Source organism: Bombus vosnesenskii, unplaced genomic scaffold (genome assembly GCF_011952255.1).
Source record: "Bombus vosnesenskii isolate JDL3184/JDL3185 unplaced genomic scaffold, Bvos_JDL3184-5_v1.1 scf7180000013295, whole genome shotgun sequence".
Taxonomy (NCBI): domain Eukaryota; kingdom Metazoa; phylum Arthropoda; class Insecta; order Hymenoptera; family Apidae; genus Bombus; species Bombus vosnesenskii.
This window is the reverse complement of record NW_022882946.1, coordinates 287,213-314,029: the sequence shown is the minus strand read 5'-3', so window position 1 is coordinate 314,029 and position 26,817 is coordinate 287,213. Positions and strand designations below refer to the sequence as shown.

General features: G+C 35.7%; 3 protein-coding genes across 9 annotated transcripts; 2 read left to right on the top strand and 1 right to left on the bottom strand.

The window, feature by feature from the left end:
* Positions 1–22,648, top strand: LOC117233361 (centrosomal protein of 135 kDa-like). Of its 6 annotated transcripts, none has more exons than XM_033493575.1 (22): positions 1–105; positions 516–1,075; positions 1,304–1,604; positions 1,748–1,980; positions 2,201–2,393; positions 2,468–2,634; positions 2,778–2,973; positions 3,069–3,260; positions 3,345–3,442; positions 3,525–3,626; positions 3,704–3,940; positions 4,104–4,199; positions 5,092–5,321; positions 5,654–5,864; positions 5,944–6,059; positions 19,404–19,683; positions 20,340–20,537; positions 20,666–20,842; positions 20,925–21,127; positions 21,383–21,517; positions 21,577–21,672; positions 22,379–22,648. In XM_033493575.1, the coding sequence occupies exons 2-22, from the start codon at positions 887–889 to the stop codon at positions 22,431–22,433; spliced, it is 3,705 nt and encodes a 1,234-aa protein (XP_033349466.1). In that variant the 5' UTR covers positions 1–105; positions 516–886; the 3' UTR covers positions 22,434–22,648. The 6 variants fall into 6 exon arrangements, with proteins under 6 accessions (XP_033349466.1, XP_033349468.1, XP_033349470.1 ...); XM_033493577.1 differs by lacking the exon at positions 1–105 and adding an exon at positions 209–291; XM_033493579.1 differs by lacking the exon at positions 1–105 and adding an exon at positions 257–274.
* LOC117233364 lies at positions 6,177–13,613 on the bottom strand. Of its 2 annotated transcripts, XM_033493587.1 has the most exons (5): positions 13,357–13,613; positions 8,153–8,324; positions 7,774–7,967; positions 7,352–7,683; positions 6,177–7,251 (listed from the first exon to the last, which is right to left on the bottom strand). In XM_033493587.1, exons 1-5 carry the CDS (start codon positions 13,368–13,370, stop codon positions 6,548–6,550), a joined length of 1,416 nt encoding a protein of 471 aa, XP_033349478.1. In that variant the 5' UTR covers positions 13,371–13,613; the 3' UTR covers positions 6,177–6,547. The 2 variants fall into 2 exon arrangements, with proteins under 2 accessions (XP_033349478.1, XP_033349479.1); XM_033493588.1 differs by lacking the exon at positions 13,357–13,613 and having other exon boundaries at positions 8,149–8,303.
* LOC117233362 lies at positions 22,491–25,329 on the top strand. The gene has a single exon (XM_033493582.1). It carries the CDS (start codon positions 22,518–22,520, stop codon positions 25,104–25,106), a length of 2,589 nt encoding a protein of 862 aa, XP_033349473.1. The 5' UTR covers positions 22,491–22,517; the 3' UTR covers positions 25,107–25,329.
* Positions 25,330–26,817: the final 1,488 nt, after the last annotated feature.

The following is a 26,817-nucleotide window of genomic DNA, read 5'->3' as shown; positions in this document are numbered from 1 at the left end:
GGGACAATTACATACTGCGTAGAGTTACTGCAAACCTCTGCAGAGCTTTGCATTCTGTAGTAGAATTCTTCAATCATGAATAAACAAGTGACGTGCGCAACTAAGGTTTACATCTTATACCACTTTTAAAATTTGTTTTCTTTTCTTTCTGTTTAAAATACATTTTTTTATTTAATGTTAACAATATACTTGATATAACGTAATTATTATACGGTTCCTTTTAAAATATTTCAATTGTGTTTAGACTATGTCACACTTCATAAAACATTCAAATGTAAATAAAATCATACTGTACAAATGTATATAGCTTGAATGTCTGTTCTAAAATATATTATAAATGCTACTTTATTGCTTAATCATTAATTGTTAAATCGTTAATTATGTAAATTACTATAATCTTTTTGAACGCATAAATTGTAATATGTACAACATTCGTAAACAATATTTGCATTCTATAATGTTGGTAACACTTTTGAATAATATTTATGCCTAACATGATGCGTCTTTTGTTCCAGAAAAAATATAATAATGTACAAGGTTGTTCACGTAATTAATAGAGAATGGTGCAAGTGTTTAATAAAAAAATCATGGCTGTTTTAAAAATGGAACATTTTGTAATGGAGTTGCTGATTTAATGAAGAATGATGAAATGCTGTTGTAATATCTTGGTTATATTACAATCAGTTATTTGAGAACGTATTATTTTATTAATTATATGTTAAAAAAATGATTTTATAATAAATTTCATATAAGTGTAATTAAGTTCCAAAAAAAGAAGCTGCAATTATTTTTGGAACATAGGTTGTAAGACAGAATAATCTAAAAGCGTTATTTATCGTACATTTATGAAATAGAATAAAATAGATATTTTATAAAATTTACAAAAATGAGTATGGAAGATGAATGTAACGTAGCTGCAAGATATCGAACTGTCCGCAAGCATTTAGACAGTTTAGGATACAAACAAGCACTTACATTAGATTCACTTCCTTTGATAGAAAAGTTATTGGCTGATTTGATACAAACAACAGAAAGCTTAAAGCATTTTAAAAGCATTGCTCAAGAAAATATCGAGGTCTGTATCTTTGTAATTTAAAATCTTTTACTTTTAATTTTAATATAAATATGTATTTCTAAAACACCCTTTGTATGAAACAATGAATATACCATTTATACAATAATCAATTAGGGAAATATGAAAGATATTTTAATATCTTTCGATCGAAGGATAATAAAGAGAAAATTATATTATTAGATTTTGTTATTATATTTACATAATTTAATATTTGTATCATATAAATAGGCTTATACTCAGTTACAATCAACAATTGATCCATACAAATGTGATAATGTAAGGCTAGTGCAAGAATGTAACCAGCTTCACTTAGATTTGATAAAAGAAAAGGAATGTCATCAAAAGCAGATTAAGGACCTGAAGAAGGAAATATATAAATTAGAGCGTGAATGTAATGATCTTCAACTGGCGTCTTCTCGGAATTTACATAGGATTAAAGAGCTAGAAGCTGTATCTGCTAAGAAATCAAAAAGAATTTTGGAACTCCAAGGAAAATGTTTAAAGCCATCCGTCAGTAATGTTGGCCTAGGTAAATTACTTTTCATTTTTTGATATGTTTGAGATTGTTCTTTTACAAGATGTTCGTGATTCTAGAATACGACTTTAGAATATGAATATGTAAAATTTAATGCTTTTAAATATTGTCAAATTGTTATTTTTTTACCATTACAGTTTCTAAGAAACGTTCCGTTTTCCCACTACGAAGACCAGTTATAGAAAGTGAACCGTTACCAAAAACAGGAGTTAAAGTTACTCCGTTACCAAACTTAAGTGTGGCAGAACCAAAAATTGTTGATTTATTAAGCATGGCAGATCATAAGATGAATTGTTTGAGTCATGAGGTAACAAAATTGAAGGGAGATCTCTCTTTACAAATCGACAATGTACAAACATTAAAGAGTCAGGTATATTACTGTTAAATTGCATCTGCATGAGTTTAAATTGCTCCTGTTTGCATGTAAGAAAATGTATATAACATATTGAATATTTTAATTACTATTAATTAGAACTAACAGTAAAGGATGTACAGGCACTAAATATATGCATGTTTATTTAAATTTGTAAAAATTGATAAAAATTGGTAATAAGAATAGATACAAGTATACTATAGAAATATGTTTACAGCTAACTATGAAGGAAAAAGAAATTTTGCGACTGAAGAAGATGTTAGAAGGAGGTAGACCATATCTGGCTGTTTCTAAAGATTGTGCTTGTAAAAAAGCAGAAAGCAGTTTTGTAATGTCCAATTATAACATAGATGGTAATGAATTAAAAGTTCTTCAACAAGAAAAATTGGAATTAGAACAGCAATTAAAAGGTAATCAAACTATGTTGTCTGTTTAATGTAAAATCAAGAAAATTCCTTATGTACGTAACTATATTCTATTACAGAAGCTTTAAATAAACAACATGATGCTATGTCTCAAGCACTTAAACTTGCTGATCGAAATGAGGAATTAGAAAAGGAATTAAGAGATATAGATCACATAGCATTAGCTGTAGAAGCTGATTGTAATTCTGCAGTTAAAGAAAACAATAGGAGAGTTTCTAAATTGCAGGTAATAAATCTTTATAACGTTTTTAAAGACTACACCCTAATATTTACAATAATAATAATAATAATAATAATATAATAATATCGTAATTAATAGTTACAATTTATTGCATTATAATTATTGTTATGGAATTTATATTCCTGCAGGAAAAATTAGAGAATGTAATGGCACGAGTACACGCATTAGAAGCTGAATTAACTGTTGAGCATAGAGAAGTACAAGAATTGAGAGCAGATCTAGAAGCTTGTAAGCTGGAGAAACGTACTATTGAACGTACTTTGGAATCTACATTAGATGAGAAGAAACAGATGACTGACAGGATAAATGAGTTAACAGTGATTGGTAAACAGAACTTTTATTTTCATATGACAATTATAAATATAATTAAATAGTTTCATAGTTAATCAGTATTGCTTTTTCTTTTAATAATATTATAGAAAAAAATTTAAATGATGAAATCGAAAGATTGATTAAGGAAAATGAAAAACAAAGACAAGATATTATTCAATTACAATATAGTAATAAATTATTAAAGGAACAAATAAATAGAAGGGAAATATTATTAGACGATGTCGGCATAAATTTGAAAGATGCTAAAGAAAAGGGACGAAAGAATGATTATGATAGAGGTAAAATTATAAAATATAGAATATAATAAGAAAAATAGAGTAATTCTATATTCAAAGATTTATCAATTTATTAAAAATCATCAGGGCAAGGTAGAACAGAATTTCAAGAAGCATATAAAGGAAGAGATCTTCTTCAAAGTATAAACGATGCTGGATATGAAAAAGAAATTGAAATAAATGATGTATGTTTCATGAAAAATATTTCTTTCGTGCACGATAGTTTGGTAATTATAGAAATATATTAACTAGTATTTACTTTATCAGTTACAACAAGCTGTGGAGCAACTAAGAAGGGAACGAGATTTTTATAAAAATGAATACAAGAATATCAAGGATAACTATAACAAAACGATTGAAAAAGACCATGTAAAGTGTTACCCGTTTCCTTTCGCACAGTTTTCTTTAATACATATGTAATATTTTATCTTTATTTTTAAAAATAGGTTGACCTATGGTCGCGAATACGAGAATTAAAATGTGAGTTAAACGAAAAGGAAAATGCATTAGATGAATTACAGCGAGAAAAGAAAGACCTGCATCGTGAAAAAACAAATTTAGAAACACGTTTACAAACTTATAAAACTGAACATAAAGCACCTTATCGACCTTGCAATGTATGCAAACGTAGTGTTGGCTGTAATTGTTCTCCTCCGTTAATGAGAGACGTTGGCAAGACAAAGGTAAAGGGTGTGAATAATTTTGTTGCAAAAATTGCAATTCAGAAAATTGTTATTAAAATTACTTTATAATTAGAGAAAATCCTCATAGCTTTATTTGAAATGTTAAATGAATACAATGTTTTTAAGAATTTCTAATTAAATTTATAAAAGTAACATTTTTTAGAATATTATTGAACGTCTGGAACATGAACGGGACATTGCACGGGCAGATGTCGATCGTTTAATTGAAGAACGCGATGCATTACGTGAAAGATTAAAGGTAATTCGTAAAGTTTATTTATTGGTGAATATAGGTAAATTTGTTATTATAAATGCTCCTTATCGTGTCATATGAGAACATGTTATCCATTTAACTCGGAACCCGCGCTCGCGAGAATATATGAGAATGCTAATAGCATACATGTACGCTTGCTACTACAATCAAATGTCGCTTGTCATCTATGAGTTATTGTTAGAAATATAATTAAGCGAGAACACAGAGCGGTTTGACTGTCGCTGAAGCACTTTAAATTTGATGTCACGACAAGAAGAAAACAATCGTCGAGAAAGCGAATCCCGCGTTTTCGACCGACAATTTCATGTACTTGCGCGCTCCCGAAGCTTCAAAGCAAGCGAGCACACCCGGTTCTGTTTTCACATGTAGCTAATAACATTTTCTTAATAACCGATATTTTGCATTGTGCTTATCCGAAATGTAATTGCGACGTAATATTTTTTTTTTATTTATTTAAAGTTGCATTTAACTGCCGAAGTTGTTAGCGAATTACAATAGAATTGTTCACATTCTTATAAACATCGAGGCTTCTTCTTTTTTTATTTCGTCCGGTAATTTTCGCTTTTAACATATTAAACATTTTCTTCTACGCCGTACTTGAAAAATTATTTACAATCACATTCTACAAATTGAAATTCTATTATCTATCTGATTTCGGATCGCTCTTCTGTGAGTACGTTGAATATAAGAATATGGAACAAGGAGAGTAATTGAGATACAATAAGACACCTCACAGAATTCGTATTTGGAGAGACCAGTTTTAAAAAATGCAAATTAATTCAGTTCTCGTACTGCAGTGGCTGAATCCCTTCGGACTTGTCGGCAAACGGCAGTAATTTCATATATGGCAAATTCATTATGGAAATTTGTAAATTAGATGGCTGCGGAAGCACATACATCTGAACAACGTCGTCTGAAAGAAAACTTGACCGATGTTGAAACTCGATTGAAACAGATAGAAAAGGAACGACAAGAGCTTTTACTTACGCAAGGAGCACGAAGAGCAACTATCAATGGACTAGAGGATCAATTACAAGATTTGCGAGAAGAGTTAAAACGGACTAAGCAAGAATTAGGAACTCAAAGAACACAATATTTTCAACTTCGGTATTACTTATTAGGTTGTCCGAAAAGTGTCTTTCTTTCACAAACACGTTTTTTACAACGATGCATCCTTATACAAACATGAAACTTAATCTGTCGAACGTTGTGATCTTTATTTTGATAGAACAAAATTGATCATACGTAATTCAATAAAATAATATAAAACGGAAAATGTTGTGCATCCATTATTTCCTTATAAAACGAAAGATACTTTTCAGACGACCTAATATTTTTCATGAAAGAAAAACTTTGTAGAGAATATAATACAGAAATATTTCCTTATGATTTTCTTTAGTATTCAGTAGATACATATACATAATTAATAAATATGATAGAGCTCTACAAGATCAAACGGATCAGGCTTTGGGAGATGCTCAGAATCAATTGACACAGTCGGAGTCCGAACTGAATAAGACGTTGGACCGTAATAGAACGATGGAACGGCAGCAGTTGGAGTTAGAAAATCAAGTGGAAGAATTACAACAAGAAATTAACAATCTTAAAGCAAATATGACACATTTGGATCACGAAAAAGATCAATTGCTAGTGAGTAATAGATACAATTATATTGCAAAGTATCCAACGACACTTACGTATGATGTAACGAATAAGTGAATTTTGTTAGATGGTATTGGACGAGAAGACAGAAAGGATAGCTACTCTAGAAAAAGAAATTCTGATGAAAGAAGAACAACTAATAGGAAGCGAGCAACAGATTCACGATCTGCAACACAAAAATCAGTGAGTATCGTATGTATTTATAAAATTTGACACATTCTAGAAAATCTTATCAGCTTTCAGAAATCTAATTACTACATTCTAAAAGAGACACCATAAATTGTATATATTTACAAAACATTGGCAGTAAAGGTGATATTTAATTATTAGATTTGACAAAAGTCTTTTCGCATACATTTATAATAGAGTAATACTAAAAATAAGTACTAGAATTATATTAATACGAGTATATCTGCATAACAAATTTTAAGACGGTATAGACTTAAACTATGGAATTAAACGAAAGATTTCATAGCACTAGGATATTAAATAAATAGAAATTCGAGGAATTCACACGAGATTGTTGAGAACATTTCACGCGCAGCCTTTATACAACGTTATTTACACATAATATCTAAAAAAAAAAAAAAATAAAAAAAAGTGCATATCAAATAGTTCATTTTATCATCACCATATTATTATTGCTATTATACGCAGTCTGACCTCTTTGCTTAAAAGTTTATCGACTTTACTCTTCCATTGAGAAACTTAGCTAAACTTACTGTGGGTGGCTGACAGCCACCCAGGGAGAAGAGATTATTACTTTCTAACTCAGAAATTTGTGGACCGTCCGTGATTCTTTTGTATCCGGGTCTACATTCGCATCTTGCCCTTGGCTCTGATCCTTCGTTCTTCCATAAGCTCTGTTTTGGCATTCTTCGTGCAACCAACCATTCTCCTGCAGTACACGGACCTTGTGTATATAATTTGTAACAGGTTTTATTTATTTCCACCATTCCGGGCGTAGATTCGCAGCTATCGTTAATTTCTTCGGAACATTTTTTCGAATCGGTCAGTATATTTATACATCCACATACTCCATTGTAACTGATTCCATCAACAGATGGTCGTATATTATAATCATATAAAACAACTTGTCCGTTCGGACATGGTCCTCTGGTTCCTATTTTGTAACACGTCTTTTCTTGTGAAAAATACAGTCGACCCCGTTTACAAGGCACAGGAATACAAGTGGTCGAATTTATTAGCATATAGCCGTTTTCGCAAGGTCCTTTTGTGTAAAGTCTGTAGCAAAATCCATTTTCATAGAGAACATGACCTGGCTTGCATACACACTTGGCTTGAACTATTTCTTCATTGGTTATCGTGTTTGTTACAATAAAGTGATGCCCTTGCGGACATGGACCGATACCGCCTGTGTTAATAAACGAGTACAATATAATAATGTAAAGTAACAATAAATAGTAGAAAATTGGAAGAAGCTTATGCATCATGCGTATTTTGAATTGTCTTACCTAATTGATAACACATCGCAGTTGGTTCATGGTAATGAGGTAATTCAGAGTGACAGCCACATACGCCACCTGGTAAAAATAATTCTCCAGGTTCCGTACATGGGCCTTTAGTGTAATGTTCGTGGCAACCACCCACACTACCCGCCCAGTGATATCGTCCAAGTTCTCCATTTCTAGAGCAGGAACATACCGTTAATCCGTCTTCGTCTATAGCAAGGAGTTCACCTTTTGGGCATGGCCCTTTGCTATATTTGGGGTAACATTTGCCATCCCTAGGCCAGTAGACTTCTCCTTTCCCCGTACATGGCTCTGGATCATGACAGACACCCCACCTTTATTAAAAAATAAATTAAATTTAGAGGGAAACTTTTTATGTTAGTTACGCTGTATGAAGATCTGTTAGATTCGTTATATCGTAATACCTAGACTTGCCAGAAGTCTTTGGAACGGGTGCAAAAAATTGTCCTTTCGAGCAGGATGCTCTCGTATATATTTTATGGCAAAGAGCGTCTCTAGGAGATTGCACGGTTCCTGGAGGACATCTGCATTCAGCTACAGTTCCACCTCTACCTGCAGCTGGACCTAGTTCCATTGTTTCTGGGCATGGTGCTCCAATCTGTCAAACAAGTCTATAGTCTATTAAATTATAATTATAGATTATTTATTATATTTCTCGACCAAGTAAACTCAATGTCGGTCGGTTAAGTAAAAAAAGAAAAAGAAACACGAGAAGCTGCTTCTCTAATGTACATTCTATTAAGAGAACTCGAATGACTCTGTAAAGAGAAATGCAGCACCTGCCTGGAATATTTTGTAACACTTTCCATCCGGCGGCCAAAATAACAATTGCCAGCCACGTGGTTGAGCGGCGCAGGGATTGCTTGACGGATCTGCCCATGGTGGAGGCATTATCGCTGACTTAACGCGAACAATCGACGCGAACCAGATAATTACCAATACATCTGGTAAAGCGCTGAAACGCATTTAACGAATTCATGTTTAGTTGAAATTGAAATTCACGTATAAGATATTAAAATGGCATTCTAAAGTGTTTAGGGATAACATACATACAACAGGTTTGCTACACGTTTTTAGAATTTAAATTAGAATTTGTAAGGAATTTGTAAGGAATTATATAAAATGACATTATAGGAAAATAAGGTTTCAGATTTTATCTCGGTCGAGCACTTGAAACCGGGAAATACCGATTGCGATAGAAAATGTTATCGCGTATTCGTGTCTACGTATGTCAAAATCGAGGGTAGTGGTAGAACAGAGCAAAAGCACGACAGAAATAAAATGACCATACTTTCACTGTTTCACTATGGCAATGGCATTGTCCCTGGTGGCAGGGCTCGAGATGACGACATGCATGTACAATAAGAATACCATTCTCTATATATGTGCCGTATAACTGTTGCAAACTGAAAGCAAAAACACTTTTCTCTTTTTTCTCTTTTGACTTTACCCATTTGTAGACGGAACAAATAACTTTAAACGATATTCTTGAACTAGATTGGAATCGGTAATTTTGTAAAATTAAGCTTGAACGTATTAAAATTATTTGGTAGAAGTTGGAAGTTTTTCTAAAAATAGAAACGTAATATAGGCAACGAACGTTTTATCACATCGATTATGAACCATCGAAGATCATGGTGTATTTGATCCTGGCGATTACGCGCGTTTTTCTTCCCAAAATCAAGGAAACGATTACAGGATACAAGAAACCTTGGCACTTGGATCCTGATAGTTGCTAGACAAGCTTTCCTCGATGCAATAACTTTCCATTGCGATAACGGAACGAGTTTTACCGATTGCTCACTAGTGTTTTATTAATTGCGATTCTTAATTTATCGCGCTCCGTTTATAGACTGGTGTTTCGAATAGAATCGTGGTACTCTTGGTTGAAGAAAACGTTTGATTCGTTATTTGACAGCGTAGATAGTATTATTGGAATTATAGAATTACGTAAATTACGTAAATTACGTATATGTATATTCTAACGATCTTCGTATTTATGGACAATATCATGTAAACATCGATGAAAGTTTTAGCGTTTCCGACGAGTATATTCTCGAATCGTCTAAATTTTACGGTAAACAAAATGGGATTATTTCACGTGGTTGCGGTTTGTAGGAGCTGCTCATTAAGGAAAGTCGCACGGTCACCGGAGAACTATCGCGGAATGTCGAGCTTCCTTTTCTTCCTGTATAATTATTAGTCTTCATTGTCAAACTGGTGTGACCACTTGGCGCAAATAAAAAGTGAGAGTACTAGAGATTTAGCAAGGTAAGGCAATCTCGGTTACGCATTCTCTTCGTACACGTGTCTTGTTCATAGCCACACAAATAAATATAATATAGATATATTACACGTACAACGCTCTATTATTAATTATTAATTATTAATTTGCTTAATTATTTGACAAGCTTCGAAATTTAGATGTAGAATTTCCGTTAATTTAGAGCTAAATTTACAACTAATTAGAACGAGTCGCACATCCTACGCTTCACTTGAATTTGTTGAATTTTCAAAAAATTATGTCAGTACCGTTCAAATATTTCAGTTCTGTTTATCCAGGTCCTTAGAAGAATCGAACAGAATCAGACTCGAAATCTCTAAAGTCTGCGTTAAACATTCTAAAGAGAAATAAAAGCTTTCGTAGAAAAAGAAGGAGAAATAGTATCCATCATTGTAGATTATATTTATAGCCGAGGGCTAATATCTGTGTCGATTAATTACCGGAATAAAGAGGATATCAGTGAATAATCTCATAAGCGAAAAGTAAGGATATTTCTATTCGAATGAGACGTAGGACTCGCGTCGATTCATACGATCATTCGTAGGGTCAACGCGTTTTATTAATTGCTTTTATTAATTACTTGCTGAGAAACTGGGGGGAGGGGGGGGGGTATTGCGTCAAAACTTTCACGTTTATTGCATTTTAATGCGTAAACGTATCAAGATAAATTACTATGTTCATTTAGCCGACTAACTGAAAGAATTTGACCGGGATTACGTAAATGCAGAGTTTTGAATTTGTATTCTTAAATTACTCGTAAAGTTGCTTTCGTAACTCTTCGGTGAGCGAATACCATTGAATTTAACGAATTCGGGATATCTTTTCAAAACGAAGACTAGAAAGGGGTCGAAGTTACTAGAATTTTCAAATATTTCCTAATTAACAATCGAATATCGAAAAAAGTGTAACTATAGTGACACGGTTTGCAATAATGACGGCAGTGTTCCGTACAAAATTATCAGTGTGGGTGTTTGCTTCGTCTCTTGCATTCTACTTACTTTGATGTTACTCGGGAGTAGCAAGGAATGTACGAGGATAAATACCGTCGATGATATTTATTACGAGAAGAAACAACGATCATGAGTTCCTTCAAAGGTTATAGTTGTCTGAATCGTAACGACGACGGACGATATAGGTATGATTCTTCTGTCATTTGTTTTCCCATTGTATTGCTATACGCGTATTATGTGGATTACTATTATTGAATCTATGACAGATTTCTTCCGCCCCCTGCCCCCCGCCCCTTCGAAGAAAGAGGATTTATTTGCCTCCGTTCTTTTTAATTTTTTTTTTTTAAACTACTTAAAGACGATTTTTTACTAACACCGTAATACCTTCGAGTCCATTTCGTTTACTTCAACTTTGAAGTTTAACGTTAATTCGCGCAGCTAATTTCGTCCAAATAAATGGGTTTCATTTGCAGATGTTTTCATAATCATCTATATACATACATACATACATACATACATACATACATACATACATATATATTTATATCCTATGGGTATTTCATATCGATGTTATTTCATATCGCACACCTATTATTTGTCGTCTGTTGTGACATAACTCGTCCCCATTTCTCGTTGGTCCACTGTTCGATGTGTTCGTAGCTGTTTCGCGTCTCGGCCTACCTTTCAGTTTTTATTCTCGTTACATAATAGTAGATCGCGCGCGTAGATCCGATAAAAATCAGTAGCGTTATGCCAGTAGCCGGACGCATTTTTTTTACAACCTAACACTTTTACAATCTAGCCGTTCGTTGGCGGGAAGTTCGACTAAATCAGATTCTAGGATACTGCTTGCACCTACTACATACGTACTTGTGTATCTTCGAAAAGCATCAACATAATTGTTTAACTTGTAACTTTCATTGCCAACCAACTTTCTCCTTATTCACGCGGTTAAAATGTAACGATTAGCTGTCGTTCGTTCGGTTAGACGGATGAAATTTGTCAAGTTTGACGCGGTTGTTGCAAACATATCAGCTATTCGAAGCGAACGTTAGGATTTTCTCGCTTTGCTTCTCTTTCCTTTTGTTTGAATATTTTTTCGCTCCTTCTCCTTCTTAACGAAGCGTATACTTAGCATAGTATCAACTTTGTTCGTTTCGTCTAATTTCATTCGATGATCGCTACTGCTATTTCAACGATCAAATTGTGCCTGTCTTGCCGGTGTTTTAAATATCTACGTGACATTTCTTTCGTATTCAACGATTTACACGTTTAAACGATCAATTGAAATCTTAGAAACGAGATATCTCTCCATTGCCGAACTATTATCCGATATCATGCCCATAAACATTTGAGAATGGAATTATTTAGCGAATTTAACCTGTAACGATTTGCTATTTTGCTACGTACGTTAAGTTCCATTAACAATCTCCGTGTATACTTTCACGACAAAATTTGCAATTTCTCAGTGTTTCAATTTTCTCTTAACTTTAGCAAAACAAATCAGTCGTTATTTGAAATTCAATCGATCGAATTATAATAATTTTCCATAAAGCTTCTCGTAACTGTTACCTTCGTTAAAATAAAAGTCTATATAAAATAAAGTTAATTAACGAGTTTAACCAATCTGAAACTCTACCTAACGAACCTTCGTTATTAGAGTAACTCGGCTCTTTCATTGTCTTCTTTCATTGCATCCCGTTGTGTCCTAGTTAAGTCGCTCTAGTGGCAAGATTACGTAACAAAATCGATGTAATCGACGAATAACATGAAATTAAATTAAACCGAAGGATCTCTCGCAAAGATCAGGTCTTGACATTTATGTTAGAGAAACGAAACGATCGTTTCAAGATTAGTCATGTTGCCGTTATGCAACTTTCACCGTAAACACACACAACAGGACATCTAACCTTCTAAAAAGTAAGAAAAGAATTTTTATAAGAAACATAAATATATAAATATAAGAATTAATTAAATACAAGAAGGTAAAAATATTTGGTAGATGGTTAAACAAAACGATGTTTTCAGAGCTACTGGGTAATACGTATTCTTATAAATATTAACGAATTTCTGCGAAATCGAAATTCCACGATCTATTATTGCGAGAAAGTAACGAGCATTGCCTTTCATGAAGTTATATATTTGAAGTTAATAATTGCGTTTCTTGGTACGAGTTTACCAGCCACGGTATCTCTTTATAGTATGTTCGCTTTTTAATCGTATCGTTACATCGTCTTCACGATACAGGCGAGTTATCGGGTATTCGACATTGATATATTTTAAATGAAATATGCTTTCTATCGTCACAACTCACAACTCACAACTCACAAGTCACAACAAATTGCCTACACTCTGCGTATATTATTTGCGTATGAAAGATGAAAATCTGTTAAAACTTGTTGTCAGAGTCGAGTGAATATCTCGTCGATGTCCTTTTATGCAGATTTAGCGGCACCCTAACAAGAGGGTAAATTTTTGCTTTTCCTCCATACGTATATTACACTTTTTGTGTTTAATTCGACAATTACGTGACGATCTACGCGAGAGAAATAAAAACGATGTTGTTAGATATACGTCGAAAAGAAACGATTATAAAATGACGTATCCAGACGAGAAAGAATAACGGAGAAACAAGTATTTTATTCGTATTATATTCGCTGGTCTGACATAAATGAAATCGTTCGTTATCGATACCGAACGATATTGAAATTTCGATTCGTAGAAAATAAAGAAAATGGTAAACGATGACTTACAACGTGGTTCTCATGGTGAAGGCGATTAAGAGTGTAACTTTTTAGTAATCACATGACAGATATTCACGAAAATAGATCGTGTCGTTTTATCGCGGCCCTTTGACATGCTGCGATCGACACGAGGCGCGCACGAAACGAAGAGCGGCGATCGTGTTAGTTGGAGCACCGCGGCAACACTGAACATCGACTTGGAATCAGCTCCGCGGCTTCGCGCTGTTACCTAACTTGCCCGAGACAAGAACCGAATCTCCTAGATCGGCACTCGTCTCGCTTTTTTTTTTCGTAAGTTCGTTCTATCTGCGAATGGATTGCGATTATACGTCGAGCAAACGGCTGAAATAAAATTCTCAATCGCGCATAGCACAGCTCTGCATATCGTAAACGGCTTCTCCACTGCATACGGTCAGCACGTCACGTTCCTTAGTGCAGAAATCCGCCGTCGCGTATCCGGTTCGATACGGGCGAGAATCGGACAGGGATCCATGATACGACGACAGTTGGACGGTTCGACGGGGGCAATAAAGTTTCGTGCGTGGGTTTTCGTAGCGTTCGACGCACAATGGGAATGAAATCATGCTTGAATATTTTCCAATCCATTTGAAATCTGCCAGTACCTAATAATCTCCTATTTACGTTTTACGTTTAATTACTACGATCGAATTGCGACACGCGGTCACCACGTGGATCCTCTGTAAAATCGATTTGCGAATGTACCGCCTATTAGATTAGGTAGAGACTCGCCTTAATTCTAAATAAACTGTACTTTCGCGGAAACGTAAAGATAGAAGAGGCGAGTTTTTGTTATCGATCGAAAGTGTCTCGGATCTAGGAATCGGATTATGCGTGTAGCATCGCGTGACGAAGAAAGCGAAGATAGCGGCATATATCGAGATTAAAGGATCGAGTGTAAGTTTTCCCCATTTACATAGATATCGACTCTAGTCGATGCGGTCGATATAGCAAACTCCAGCGAGTTTGTATCGAGTAGCCCCCCTCGAGCATTCTCCAGTCGTGAAATTTTCTTCTCCGAAGAAAGAACCGGGTACTTGGTACTTTCGTCGTCTTACGACCTCCGGAAGGTCGCTACGGGCATCCAACTCCGCAGGAACGCGCTTTCGTCGACTGAGTCGCGCGTTGCATAATTCGGAAAGAACGACAGCCAGAGTCCGGCTGGATCGACTAACGGAAATCGCGTGTAAATCTCGGATCCTCGTGTACGGATGTCCGTAAACTGACGTCTTTGTGCCAAGAAGCAATCTCTCGGGACCTTTGAATCCGTTAAACGGTAGTTAGTCCCCCGTCTTAAATCGTCGTCGCGATACGTCTTCCACGTTGCTCGTCCCAAATGGATGTTCTTCCTCTATTCGCAGGATGGCCGATGACCGATGGCCGATCGCTCGATTAAACGACATTAAACTTTTTCTTCGTATTAAACAAGCGTGCGAGTGTTTTTAGAAACGCTATACGACTCGTTATACTCGTTATACTACGTCTGGTAAAAGTTGAACCAAACCAAATAATTTTTATTCGCTTTATCTCAAAATCCATTTCTACGAAGATCGAGCTTCCGCTTACGCGACGATACGTTCTCGTCTTCTTTCTCTCGTTAAGAATCTATATATAAGTGGTTTTTATCGCTACTGCTTTCCTTTCGGTAACTCGTAGAGTTATACGAAACACATTGACGGAAACCGATCCAACACCTGTTCCTAGAACATTGATACTAGTTGCGAATGTCGAGGAAATGTTTCATTGAAACACAGTTTACCTCTTCTCTCGTCGCTCGTACTTTGCGATATTTCTTTTTCCTTGGTTAACGGGATATTGGAAAATACAAAATTTATACAAAATATAGCAAACAATAGGAAGAGAAAGGTACGAAGAGCAGTCTAGTTCACGCGTTATTGTATTATTACGACGACGACGACAAATACTAGTTTCAAGTTTAAATAAAAGTTTGGTAACTTTCATCTATTTACCCATCTTAAGATATTCGGCAGCATCGTCAAACTTTCTTTGTCCAGATTACCCGATTATACAGCTCCGAACGACACCTGCTCGACAACGATATTGTCAGAAACTTGAGTCGTTGGAACTCAACTTGATCTTGTTCCACCGCCTAATAATATTCAAATACTTGCAATTTTTATGTCTTGATCTCGCTCTCGTTTCCATGCAGCGGAAACACTTTTAACGCTCGAAGAAAATCTTAAAGGGTTGTACGTACATTTCGTAACTCGAGGATTAAATCGTCAGAATTTCGGAACTCGTGGCGAGTGCGCGAGTAAAACGGAAGAAAACCAGCAGCTTGGATGAAGAAAGAAATTAACTCTGTAGGAGGTGATACCTTTTGTATTTATTTCGTATATATTATATAACATGAGTGTTTTTTGCAAACCGAGAGACATTTTGGAAATGCGACTTTTATACGAAGATTCGAAACGAGGCGACGAGCAGAGGCTCTGTTTCGGAGAGAATCGTCTAATCTCTAGGATCAACGAGTCGAACGCGTTACAACGTACAGTTGGTACGAGCGTAGAGTAACCTCGCGTAGTATGCATCCTGTTACGAGTGCTTCTCACGTGCTTGCGTCCCCTGCGTTTCGAGAAACCGTGCAATGCCCTTTGCCTGTGATGGTAAAGGTGAATGGCATCTTTAAAAGGGCCGTTCGTTCCGACTTTCTGACATTAAGCAGCGGTAGATAGAGAATCGTGGCCAGGCCGGTCGATCGGCATAGATGCCGACTCATCGGTTGAGGGTTTAGGACAGGGCGATGCACTCTGCCGTGTGAACCATTTCGTGAACTTCCGAACACCGTGTTTTCCCACGTGCTGCCTAGCTTCGTTTCTTCGGTAAGTTTGCTTCGGTAAGCTTCTTTAGTTAGACGGCAAGTTAGATGGGAAGACGTTTGATCGATTTTATGTAATCTGGACGTAACAAATTATAGTTACATCGTCCCTCTAGCAATAAGTAAGCACGCGAATACGTAATTATTCCACGAAATAACGAAATTTCATTGCTTAACACGACGTATTTTGGCGTATCCGGGTCACGATCCAATTCAAAGGATAGACCGTGATTTACCAAAGGATTTACCGTGATACCTATCCAATTACGTGGCTACGTTTCGTCATATTCCGAGGTCGGATCTATCACGATAGCTCGGAAATTCCACGAAAGAAATTCGAAATGATCGCGACACGATCGATCGCAGCCAGACAAGCCTCTTTCGTTCTTCTCGCGGCTTCGATTTCAGGGACGTTCCTCAGAATGAACGATCAACTAGAATGAAAGTACGTGTCGCTGAACGACACGGTGTCTAGCGGGACGAGACGCGCGCGCATGACCTTCGCGATCGCGCCGAAACCTTGAATTTCTTCTCGTTCTTAATTCTTCTTTATTGCCTGTTTCGTTCTTCTCTCTTCAAAGACTATTGCCTACGAAGAAAAAGAAGACGAAGGAAAAGCGCGAAACTTTCTTATTTCGTAGAAAGCGCAAGTTACTCGCCACGCTTATTAAATTATCGTAATACCGATTCATCGAGAGTGCTGCTGGTATACGCTCGTGTCGTGATTTCTTTTTGCTTCTTCGGCGATGTATCGTACGCGCGGCAAACGTAACTGCGTAAATCGAACGTTTCCAACGTTCGATTCGCGATTATGAAAGTACCTTGTTGGAAGATAAGTAAACTTTTACCGCAACTAAACGAGGGGGAAACGAATAGCAGCGAAGTTCCGCGATCGTTTCATCGGTCGCGTACGACGTATACGAGAACTTGCGTTTACACCAACACCATAAATCGCTGCATTTTCTTCCTTTCTCTTTTATCAATCTTTTCCATACGTTTCGTACGCGCGTATATCTCTTCCTGTATCCGGCGGATGCTGGTTCTCCACGATCCGTGTATTACTCGCTATAAGATATAATTCGATACCTGAAATCAATATTATCAATGTATTTTCAGGATAACGGTAAGATATTTCGAATCGTCGAATATTCTTATTTAGCCGTTCGAGTGAAATGTTGCATAGAGCGGTTATAACGTACGATGGGCATTACGAGAACGTCCGCCCTGACGAGTACAAGCCTCTGCTGCTTTCTACCTTGCTCTTCCTATTTCTCTTATATAGAATAGTTCGCTTTCCTGCGGCCGACGCGATGTAACTGGAATTGGTGAAAGAAAGCGAGACAGACAGAGAAATTTTTCCGTCTAATGTTTACAGCAGGTGTACGCGCGTTGCATCTTCGCGTTGCATCGATCAGATCCAACGAAATCATCTTCCATATGTTGAAGTTTTTAAGAAAAAACGAGCATCCTCGTTCTGTCGTCCATTTGTTTCATTTTGCCGGCTATTCGAATTACATATTCCCGATCCCGATATTACCGCTAATGAAAATTCAGCGGTTACGCAATCTACCTATCATATTGTATTGCATTGGAAACTAGTATTCTTCTCGTCGCGTTTCTTCGCCGGGTCCGTGACACAATTCCGCTTGTTCTTATCATACGGTTGTAATCGATCCTTCGTCCATTGTGCCACTTTACGTTTATTTTAAGTGCCGCGTACGTTCTCCGCGTCTTCGTGTTACGTTATATCCGATTTTTCATAAATACCTGCTATCTGAAATAATTTCAGCATATTCGTTAAGATTCGTGTCGTTAAGATTCTAGCAACGTATCTCGTGCGACGTATAATACCATAAAAATATGGAAACATATTTTCCACGACATTTATTTATGCTGACATACGCTTGATTATTTATGAAAAACCGTAACGAACGCACCTACGAGACATTTGTGCGCATCGGGTGCGTGCGTGAACCGCCGCTTCCAGCGATACCACCGCAAACGTCTCGAGGTTATTTTCACTTTTATCGTATAGAGGAAAAGGCGGCATCGTACGGACACGGATGATCGAAGGAAGCTGCCGCGCCAGCCCGGCATCCAGCAAGCACGTCGAGATGAGAGAAAGTCGTGTCTGTTCGATGAACAGGCCTCTCTCGCGCTTTTTCCTTTTTCAATTCCTGCTACTATGCGCCCTATACTACGCGTTATTGCCGCTTACATAACACGCGGACGCGTAATCGACACGCGCGGATGATCCACGATAGATGATTACGCTGTGCCGTAGCACCGATCCTCTGCCATTTATCTCGATTATCTTTACGAAATGCCATTTTAATATATTTCATTAGCTATATTTTTATCCTCCGCGGCTAAAACTGAATTTTCGTAGTATCAAAAATTTCAGCATTCCGTTTGTCGTCCGTCTGTAGCCAGCTTCCACGGTAGCTTTTTATCACGGTACGATTTTTATACAGACAGAATAAACGGACAGGCGAATTTATTGGATCGTACGGATAATACGTGTCTGGATATACGTTAAATATCGCTTAAATCAGGACACGTATTCGCTGTAGCGTGTAATTGAAAGGCATTAAAGTCGCGATTCGTCAGTAGCTAGAACGTTTTAATAAGAAGAGACGCGCAGCCGATGCACGTTGCGACTCGATATCGGCTTTCTACCGCTAGTTTCTTCCCTCCTTACGTATTCGGCTTTTTCTCCCTAATAAAGTCGTTCTCGCCGCTACGTGATGCACAAACGAAACGAAATCTGGCCACGTAAATATTTCTTCGAGAAGCAAAATTACGCAACTTCGGCACGATAGCTGCCTAATTCGTCGACATGCTCATGCTGCCCTTGTCCTCTTTCCGAACAACGATGAACGTGGCTTGCGCCACGAGGGATGAGCGTGTGCGATTCGCATAACCGAATAGACACCGGTTCGATATTGAAACTTTGACGCACGGTATTCGTTCACCGTGTGTGACAGGTTTGACGAAAACACTCCGCTCCTATTCCACCTCTATGCCTACTACTTACTCATCTATATTTGATACAGGTTTCGTTGCTTCTCTTTTACGTTTTGAAATGCTTGGCCGAAATCTTCTTAAGAATTCCTTTCGTACATCTTTCATAACACGGTTCGACCAATTCGACCAATTCGACCAATCCATTTACTTGTTACTTTTGTCGCAATGTCAGAATATGCGTGGATCAAAGCGCGGATCAGGACAGACAACTGAGATCGATGCAACTGGAGGTAGAAAATCTTCAACGACAATTGCAAACGGCGTCGTACGACAAGGAGAATGCTATTCAGGAAAATCGACGAATACAGGACGATTTAGCCGCGGCTACTTGCGAAGTGAGAAACCTGCAATGCGAGATAGAAGCGTCTCGCGCCGAATCCTACGATCTGAAGAGACAGCTTCAAACGTACGTTAGCGAGGTCCGCAGAGCCGAGGAACTCCTTAACAGAAAGGTGATTTCATTTCATTCGTTCGAATTGTTACAAGTGTAAGGTCTCGCTCATTTTTCGTTTAAACTGTCGTATCTCGTCGACATTACGGCGGTAGCGCCGTTACGAAATTTATTACTTTTTCATTTCTTATAACAACTTTTTCTACCAGCAAGAATATGTTTTTCATTAACTATGCACAAGTAGCTGGTGGAAGTATTTTTATTTGACAGATTTGTATTCATCCGTCGATACGTATCGCATAAAATGTCGATTGAAAGATAGCAAACAGGCGCACTCGCAATTCTCATCGATTTTACCGATTTGATTTTATAAATGATATTACGTTTATATTATAATAATATTATCTTTTGATACAAGATCTGTCAAAAATAATATTCGTCCTATTGTCGGCGTTACGAAAGTACGATGAAAAATAAATATATTTCCTGGTTATTGATACATTAGCTTACGAAAGAACTAAAGTCACGATATAAACGGTATGTCGTACAAACATTGGTAAAACTAGGTATTATCGATATTATTCGTTCAGAAGATAATACGATACTTTGCTTTAGTTCTTTCCATCGTTTTCATCCGACTATGCGTTTCTTATCAAACGCGTGTCAATGTCAAATACTAGCATCTAGCAACACTTGTAAGATCCATCCACTTCGCAGGAAAATGAAAGAACGGAAATGTTAAATCACTTCAGAAGTCTAAGTTTGGAAGCAACCGTTTTAGAGAACAATAACCATAGTTTGGAGTCTGAAGCAGCCGAAGCAAGAGGAGCACTGCAATCGGCTAGGGATCGACTGTTGGATTTAGAACGACAATTGGCGGACAAGGATAGTTTGATAAGAGGCTACGAAACGCAGGTTGGCCATTTTTTTTAATAATTTTCATTTTCTCTATCCTATATCGGACAAATGTACGAGTTTCGATAGGAAACTTGTACTTCGATAACTCGTCAGGCCAATGTTATACGCTGATTCAAATTTTTTAGATCAGTGAATTGACCCAAAGTGTGGCCAGTATAGAAACACAATTGCGTCAGCAAGGAGAACAGAGGCACAGAGCAGAAGCTGATTTAACCGCTGTTAGAGATTTATGTATGAAATTGGATCAGCAGAAAGATACACTTATGCAGCAATTAGATGATAAAGATGCGCTTAAAACACAGGTAAACATTCGTGGATGAAGGTATTCCGATATAGCGAGGATAAATAAATAAAAGTAATTTGAAATTTACGTTCCATCTTCAGTATGATATGCAAATTACTAAATTAAAAGCGGAGCAAGCCGTAATTCACGATCAAATGAGTAAAGACTGCGCGACGGTCGAGCGCCTCGAAATGCTATTGGATCAAGCAAGACAGGAATCTATAACTGTGCAGGCTAATAATCAGGAACTCCAAAACGAGGTGTCCAGATTGAGACAGAAAATGTCTGAACTTCAAAGTAAATTGTAAGAAGCTTAATTATTATCTAGAATGGTTAAGTATCAGTAGGATAATTTTCCCGACTAAAACGATTAACAGGTTTCATGGCCACGGTAAAGCGAGGCGATTGATCTTTGAACCTTATCGTTGTTAGCGAAAAAGTTTCTGGCATTTTAATCCGTTAACCCATCATAACCTATGAAACCTGTTAATTAACAACCCGTCGACGTATCCTAATCGCAATGTATTTTTTTTTTCTTTATCTTCCCTAAACGACGCAGATCTTCGGAATCGACGAAACTTCGGCAATATCAAACTCAAGCTGCGGAATATTGTAAGCAAATCAGCGAACTACGTAGACAAGTTACGCATGAAAGATTCGATCGTGCGAGGAAAGAAGAAGAACATCGTAGCAGGTACGTACATATCGGGAACTCGGAATGGACGAATATTTTGTTCGTTATATGGTTTTTAGATACTCGGAAGGTCTCCCTGATCCACTCGTCCAAACTCCGCTTCCCAGTCAAACTAACGATCAAATTCCTAATGAGACGATCGATGCAAATCACAGGTAGAAACATATTTGATGAAATAGTAACGACTTTAGATGCAGAGGCGGATTTCTTCGTTGTTTCCATACAGTGTGTCATAAAATTGATATTCTTCCTGGACACGTTTTTCCGTTTTCCGTTTCCGTTGTAAAAAGTCCAAAATTTGAATTTCAACCAAGTCATTTTCCCCCTCTGCATTATTTTCTCAAGTTCAAGTGATAAAAGCGAAAACTTAAACTGCCAGGCAAGTAGACTGGCTGAAGAAACCTTACACCGCGATCCCCAAATATCCCCGTACACATAGTGGCACGCGATCGGTATTCGAGAGACATTCTTTTCCCTTGGATTGCAAGTGTTTGCCATCGAAAAATGTCTTGCACCATCCATCGTCGAACAAATCGCCATTTGCGCCTTGTATTAACGAAGCAGACGTCTCGAAACAGAATGATTTTAACAAATGTCCAAAGCCTTTGTGATTGTACTAAAAACTATTTTGTATATGTCCTGTAGTAGTAGTATAGCCCTACTAGTAATTTTAATACAATATTTCTTTGCATAGAAATAATAAATAAATTTCAATGCTACGTCAAACAGTATAATAATTTAAATTTTAAATTTATTCCTGCGAATATTATTCACAGGACAGAAATCGACAATAAATTGCCTAAAAAGATCTCTTAATGCTTTCCACTCGTTCAAATCTTTTTCGTTTTTTTTTATTTGCAGGTCTTTTAATTCAACGCCAGACAGTTTTAACGTAGATTCAAATATGGTCGTATAAAGTCGTTTAACCTACTCTAATCAATATAGATATTTACAGAATGAAACAAGCAGAGAATGCGATGGTCAGACTGAAAAACACGGAATGAAAATGATAAATCCTATCGCTGTGTCACGCTCAAGATGCTTAAATCTGCAAAATAAACTCAAATGCAGTAACCATGCGAAAGATGCTCAACGTGGTGTTCCTTGTATAAATATAATTTTACGATCAGATTGCAAAATACATTCAAATCGATATAACCGTCTACAGAAGGAAAGTACCTCGCTATTTCAACCTAATGCAGATTCCATCAAAACTACTCTCCAATCATCGAATACGCTACAATTCTATTTGTTTAACAAAAAATATAATCACACTGCCTTTCGTACAAAGAGTTGCTTTGATATGTCGCAGTCAGTAGGAACGCGCTATGAAAGAAAGTACGATCGAGATAACGATGGTTTAATCTTTAATAATATTTCACAACTTAGATACAATAATAATCCACCATTTCTATGTCATCCTGTTCGATCAAATGAAATATCGGATAATAACACGTTTCGATCGAATTCACTTAAGACAAACTTATTTTCCCAAATTAATGGAACGAAACAACTAACACCGTTGAGCAAGGATACAGTGAGAAATTTAGGTGTAGATGATATTAAAGCGAATTTTAACGCGAGCAAACTTGTTGGATGTCCCGTGAAATTTTCTAAAAAATTGCCTACCAACAGTTTCCCGGTAAGAAATTTGGCTAGTAGCATGAAACAAATAAACGGTAGCAATGGAGTTTCTAAAATGATAAAAACAGATTTATCATTAAATTCGGCACAAATTTCTACTGTTAAAGAAAATTCTATTAAGCTTCTAAGTCTTCCTATGAATTTCAAATCACCTTTGGAGAATTCTACAAATTTACAATTAAAATCTCCAAATATGCTACTTAATTCCGAATTTATGAAATTGGGAAGTTTAGTTACACCTATAACTGATAAACCGTGCACAGAACTTTTTTATACGAGTTCTCCTACAGCTTCTGACGTTACCAGAAATTTCATGAAAAATAACGAGATTGAAAGCAATATCTGCATTAATGAAACGATCAGTGCATGCAAGGACAAGTGCGAAGAACACAAACCAAAAGCAAATTGTCAAAAAGATAAATTTGATAGAAGTACATTGGTAACTGAAAAATTTGCAAAATTTTCAATCCCGGAAACTATAGATATCTGTACAAATGTAAATTGTAATGAAATTAACTGTTCCATGTTGAATGCAAAACGAGACGAATATGAAGACAGATTTTCAAATATTAGAAATATAAATGATTACGAGTGCGTGGATAAATGTACAAGTACAATTGACAATGCTTTAGACATGCTGCAAAATATGCTGAAGAGCGTTAAAAGATTCAGAGATAAAGATATGAAAAAATGTAATGATCAAAATTATCAGTTCAAAGAAGTAAAATGTAAAAATATGGATTGCATCTACAAGAACGAAGGAAATAAGGTTCTCTTAGCAAAAATAAATTCAGCAGAAATAATGAGACCAAAGTGCATGAAGATGTTACAGGAAATAAAAAAACATGCCGATACATTAGAGGAAGAATTAACCACTGTGAACAAAAGTATAAGAACTAAGAAAAAGAGAAACGAAAAATTAGTTGCAGAAAAATCTAATGTTAAACAACACAGTGATATGATTACACAGAATCCTGAAAAGAAAAATATTTATATACAGGAACCATGTTCACGCGATGATATAAAATATTTTCAAAGTCCGCTATTAAGACTAGAAACTAATTTTAATTCACAACATGTTAAAGGACCAGATGTGATCCTTTCACGAATCCATAAAAAAGGCACCTATAAGAAAGATCACAATAAAAATGATAACAGTTATAAAAGAAATAATATTAAATCGTTGATATATCCTGGCGATAACTATTCAACAAATGTGAAAAATGCCCATGTTCAATGTGCAAGATCCGTGTCTTTCCGCATTTTTGATTCGTCAAATTTTAGGCCAATTGCTACGTCCACGCCTAGAAATATCGATGCACCAAAGAACAAGGAAACTCTTTGTTACATATCAACTTGTACTCAAACAACTTCCATGCCCGAAGAAAGTTTACAAATAAAGCAAGTCAAGAAAACTACGTCGACTGAATTAAATGATTATTCGATAGCACAAGAAAACAAGACGATCAATTCGGTAAATGTAAATAAAGAAATATCCTCATGTTGTGATGAAAAAGCAATTATAATGCTATTTTTAACGAAAAACTTGAGTAGTAAATGTTTGAAGACTAAATATAAAAGATCGGAATTCTTAAATTTTAGGTCAAAATGTTTGACCGGTACATGTGTTATATGCGGTGAAAAGAAATTGATTAAATATGGTTTGTCCAGGCGAAAGAAGCGAATACCTGCAGCATTTAAATTAATGTCTGTAACATATAAAAGTGAAGCTGTTCGCTCTAATGGAAATTATTGCGGCTATGAAAAGTGCTCAGTGAATAACTGCAAAGTATCAGATTTATTAAATACTGTATACACGCAATCCTCCAATTTACAGATCACAACTGCCACCTCAGTTCCTTGTATCTCGGTTGGCAACACAAATAACATGAAAAATTTTGATGAAGAAAGAATAGCAAGAAATGACGGCTGCATATTAAGTTAACAATTAATAGGAAATAAAATTGATAATAGAGCGCAGTTATCTATTGAAATAAATGTAAATCATAGTACACCAGTTGTAAGATCTTAATATATAACCTAATTCTAATAATAACAAACAAAGCTTAGTTATTTGCAAACAAAGCCTCAGTTGCTTGCAATTTTCTATTTTTGTGGGGTGATATCGATCGTATGTAGTAATATTGATATTGATAATAATAAAATGTTTTTATATTATGATATCTAACAGGGATGAGATCTGAGGATAATATTTTTCACCGTAACTTTTAAGATTATTGTAAAATTTTAAGTTGACAAGTTAGTGTTGTAAAATTTTTAGTTGACAATAAGACTGCATTATCATTACTATTTAACAGAAATTTTTATTATATTGTACGTATGACTGATATATCATAGAGAAAGCTTATTGTATTTGTCTATATAATTTACTTCCGCAATTAATAAAGTAAAAATGTGATTGTAAAATAATAAAATGTACGGTATTGTTTATTGTCAATACCAAATTTTATGAATTTCTTTTCCTTAGCGCTTAACATATTGTTTAGCACTTGAGAATGATATTTGTCGAAGCATCCTAAGAAACCTAAACCGTTAGCTATATATCATTTTTACGTAATAAATTTTGCAGATATATCAAACTTCAGGAAGATGCAAATTGTTGGATCGCAAAATGTCAAAATAAAGAATATAACCAGTATACAAAGTAATTACTGTCTGTATTTAACTCATTTTCCAGAATATATGTATATGTGCAGATGGAAATGTAGCAAAGCGAAAGCAAAATATTTTGTTAGTTCAACTAAGGATAACCTTCGTTATCCTTAAAGATTTTTAATCAGGTACGCTGAGACTTGCTTCCGTAAGAAGTATATAATGCAGTCAGAGAATAAATATTCAAATAACTCGTACGTTTAATTTCAACGATTTTTTCCTTTTGTATTTAGTAATTTATTATATCATTCTTTTATTCCTTTACACATATTGTTATGATCTCGATGATCGTACGAAACGGTGAACATGTAAACTAGGTAATTACAAATAATAAAAATAAAAAGCCTCTCATAAGATTTCTCTTCTAAACGTTCAGCTATTCAATTTGATTTATGTATGTATATATATATATATGTATGTATATATATATATATATATATATATAATATATATAATATAATATATATTTTATATATATATAATTATATGTATTTTATATATATATATATATAATATGTATAATCTATATATAAAATACATAACAGAGGCTCGCACAATGTATTCATCGTTTTACAATTCACGATATTTAAATTATCAGTTTCTTTCTTCGTTACAATCGGTGCCAGCCAGTTTTCTCTTCTCAGCGTCCGCTGTATATCGATTCGGTAATTACAAAAATTTCTCTTATGTACCTTGCAACTCCCTACGTCTTGTCATAATCCTACTATAATACAAAAATTCTTCCTCACTTCGCTTCGCCAGACATTTAATCTTACACCTTTAAGAAAAATTTACACAGAACTCGCAACATCATGAATGAAATACAGGTATTATGTACAAATATTTATAATTATACATATATACTTTATTTCTTGTGGACGTTATTCGAATACGATCGTCCAATAACTTTTTTATTCGCGGATCCCGCCTAGATAGCTGGGTAACTCGATGACTTGTAAATGCAAACCTATTCGCACGATCTT

Coding starts and splice junctions, on each gene's coding strand:
- LOC117233361 (XM_033493575.1), top strand. CDS start 887: ATGAGTATGGAAGATGAATGTAACGTAGCTGCAAGATATCGAACTGTC. Junction 5,865..5,943: donor ACGAAAAAGATCAATTGCTA/GTGAGTAATAGA, acceptor GAATTTTGTTAG/ATGGTATTGGACGAGAAGAC. Junction 21,518..21,576: donor GAAGAAGAACATCGTAGCAG/GTACGTACATAT, acceptor TATGGTTTTTAG/ATACTCGGAAGGTCTCCCTG.
- LOC117233364 (XM_033493587.1), bottom strand. Junction 7,968..8,152: donor AGTGTTACAAAATATTCCAG/GCAGGTGCTGCA, acceptor CTTGTTTGACAG/ATTGGAGCACCATGCCCAGA. Junction 7,252..7,351: donor TGCGATGTGTTATCAATTAG/GTAAGACAATTC, acceptor TTATTAACACAG/GCGGTATCGGTCCATGTCCG.
- LOC117233362 (XM_033493582.1), top strand. CDS start 22,518: ATGAAAATGATAAATCCTATCGCTGTGTCACGCTCAAGATGCTTAAAT.